This window comes from Sinocyclocheilus anshuiensis, unplaced genomic scaffold, assembly GCF_001515605.1.
Source record: "Sinocyclocheilus anshuiensis isolate Anshui unplaced genomic scaffold, SAMN03320099.WGS_v1.1 scaffold542, whole genome shotgun sequence".
NCBI lineage: Eukaryota > Metazoa > Chordata > Actinopteri > Cypriniformes > Cyprinidae > Sinocyclocheilus > Sinocyclocheilus anshuiensis.
In genome coordinates, this window is record NW_015547685.1 from 892,582 (window position 1) to 896,106 (window position 3,525).

The 3,525-nt window shown below is 36.5% G+C and overlaps 1 protein-coding gene across 1 annotated transcript in view; it reads right to left on the minus strand.

Annotated features, from left to right (window-relative positions):
- The window catches only part of LOC107703244 (uncharacterized protein KIAA0825-like), a 142,184-nt gene that overhangs the window by 87,576 nt on the left and 51,083 nt on the right, over positions 1-3,525 (minus strand). The window contains 2 exon segments of the mRNA XM_016505793.1: positions 454-579; positions 1,568-1,750. Coding sequence (XP_016361279.1) covers positions 454-579; positions 1,568-1,750 — 309 coding nt within the window.

Genomic DNA, 3,525 nt, shown 5'->3' on the forward strand with positions numbered 1-3,525 from the left:
ATAATATATAATATATATTACATTTTAAAAATATACTGTTCTTTTGACCTTTCGGTTTCCACAAAAATATTAAGCAGCACGACTGTTTTTAACATTAATAATAATAAAAAATGTTTCAGCAACAAATCAGCATATTAGAATGATTTCTGAAGGATCATGTGACACGGAAGACTGGAGTAATGATGCTGAAAATTCAGCTTTGCCATCAAAAGAATAAATTGTATTAATCTGATATTAATAATATTTCATAATAATACTCTTTTTACTGCATTTTTTACCAAATAAATGCAGCCTTGGTGAGCATAAAACGTATTTATAAAATACCCCGAATTTTAAATGGTAGTGTAATTCAAACTATAAGACATCTCTGGGGGGGAAATGGCATTAAAGAGTTAATCACTCTAAGTGATTACGGGCTGAACACTTTTATTTGTTGCTTAGTGCTATCAGTGCCTCAGCAGCTCCTCTGTGAACAGTGTTGGGTTGATTACGTTCAGCCACTTTGTTTCATGACTATTCACTCCCTCTGGAAACTTTGGAGTTCTGCTGCTTCCTCCACCGCAGCCTCCCTGAAAAACCCTGGAGAATAAAATAAATATATAAATATATACAGTAGAGAGGGGAATAGAGTTTGATCAATGTGCTAATCTTGCATCTCTAAATCACAATAATCCAACAAGTTTATTCAGACTCGTGTCACCTGTGCAGCTCTGCTGGAGGTGATGTAAGGATGATCAGTACAGTCAGCAGCTGGTTACACAGGCTGTGTATGGACCACATCCAAGATCCATGAGCTGCATCAGGCCTTAGCAACTCCTCCACAGAGTCACACACACTCCACATCAGATGCTCCACGCACAGCAGAATAGCTGTAATATCAACCCTGGGGGAGGCAATGAGACACCACATATTAGGAATAACTCAGCTGCACACACTGTGTCCTAACCAAGATTTTCTAGCAAAGATCAAATGTGTTTCTGTGTAATATGCAATACCGTTCAACATTTTGGGGCTGGTAAAACTTTTTAAATGTTTTTGAAAGAAGTCTCGACCAAAAAAACAGAAATATTATCACAATGTAAAATAAAGCTGTTTATGCATTTTTAATAAGTACTTTATTTCTGTAATGGCAAAGCTGATTTTTTAGCTGCCATTACTCCAGTCTTCAGAAATCATTCTAATATGCTGATCTGGTATTAAAAAAAACATTTCTTATTATCTTTCTGTGATCGTGTAAATTTGAATGAAATTAAAATAAACATTTTCCAAAAAAAAAAATAAAAAAATTGGAATTGGAATTAGCTTTGTGGTACATTTTTTATTTTATTTTGTGCTTTATTAATTGCATACTAGTTAGACAACTAAAGTTATCTAAAACCCTATTCATTTATGAACATTACTGGATATTTATTTAGAAGTTTATATGGTAGCTTTCAAAACCTCCTATTATCTTAAGGTTATTTACATTGTTACAAAAATACACACATATATATATATATATATATATGTGCTAATCTTGCATCTCTAAATCACAATAATCCAACAAGTTTATTCAGACTCGTGTCACCTGTGCAGCTCTGCTGGAGGTGATGTAAGGATGATCAGTACAGTCAGCAGCTGGTTACACAGGCTGTGTATGGACCACATCCAAGATCCATGAGCTGCATCAGGCCTTAGCAACTCCTCCACAGAGTCACACACACTCCACATCAGATGCTCCACGCACAGCAGAATAGCTGTAATATCAACCCTGGGGGAGGCAATGAGACACCACATATTAGGAATAACTCAGCTGCACACACTGTGTCCTAACCAAGATTTTCTAGCAAAGATCAAATGTGTTTCTGTGTAATATGCAATACCGTTCAACATTTTGGGGCTGGTAAAACTTTTTAAATGTTTTTGAAAGAAGTCTCGACCAAAAAAACAGAAATATTATCACAATGTAAAATAAAGCTGTTTATGCATTTTTAATAAGTACTTTATTTCTGTAATGGCAAAGCTGATTTTTTAGCTGCCATTACTCCAGTCTTCAGAAATCATTCTAATATGCTGATCTGGTATTAAAAAAAACATTTCTTATTATCAATGTTAAAAACAGTTGTGGCTGCTTAATATGTTTGCGGAACAGTTTGAACAGTAATGTAAATGTAAAAAAATAGGGAAAATCAGCATGAACAATAACATATCCAATATCCTGCTCAGTTCAAACCACTGAATCATGTACTTCTGTACAGTCTCCAGAGAGGTCATATTACCCACTTTGGTTTCCCTATCAAACTCAACTTTTCATCACCCACCACCATGTTTTGCTTTATAGCACAGTGAAAGTTCCCCTTTCACCAGATAGGAGAAAAAGAGAAGGGAGCAGAGGAAAAGCCCATCTGCCTGGCAGACTCTGAGCTCACCCGGCACTGAAGAGCTCATAACCGGGTGTCCTTGCAGCAAAGCTCATCTGCTGAAACAAAAAACTCCCTGCGGCCTTGGGCGATCTGCTCTTTCTCATCAGTCCTGAAGTGGAGGGGAAGCGTGCTCTTGTGGCATCTTTAACCACTTTAAGTATGTGTTAATACAACGCACAAGGCCTGGGCGGTTGGGACCATGAAAGCATGAACCAGGCCCTCCGCCAGGCACTGAGGCAGGGCCATGTGCTAACAAAGAGAGACTGTTCTACAAATCTGGAGATCTGCATTGACCCTCGGGGCCGAACACTGGCATAATCACTAAAGCATTCAACACTGTCTGCTAAGCCTGAGGTTCCTGAAGGTGCGCTTGTGCTTCTCAGTGCAGCAGAAATACGGTAAGATCCTTCAATCAGACAGCATGGATGACTGCTCTCTGTTAGAATGTGCTTGAGTGTGACCGCTGACCACAAGATGTAGGCGGGTGACTTTAACCATGCATGCCATTTCCTGCATGACGCATCTCCACAACGCAACAATCGAATGCACATGAATGTTACATGCTACACAAAATGGTATATGTGACCCTGGACCACAAAACCAGTCATAAGTGTCAATTTTTTTAAATTGAGATTAATACATAATCTGAAAGCTGAATAAATAAGCTTTCCATTGATGTATGGTTTGTTAGGATAGGACAATATTGGGTTGAGATAAAACTATTTGAAAATATGGAATCTGAGGGTGCAAAAAAAACTAAATATTGAGAAAATCGCCTTTAAAGCTGTCCAAATGAAGTCCTTAGCAATTGAAGTCCTTTAGTTAGGTTTTGATATATTTATGGTAGGAAATTTACACACACATTTGGTACTGTTAACAATAACAAAAAAGTAAAATAAAAATGATCATATGTATAACTATTTATTATTATTACACACACACACACACACACACACATATGTAAATTGTAGAAATACATAATATAGTAAAATCATAGAATATGCAAAATGATAGGAAATGGTATTGCAGTAATATAAAGGCTGAATCAATGAATTAATCAATGACTAATAAAAGTTTGGTTATTTTAACATAAACAAATAGGATAGATATTATATATATATTA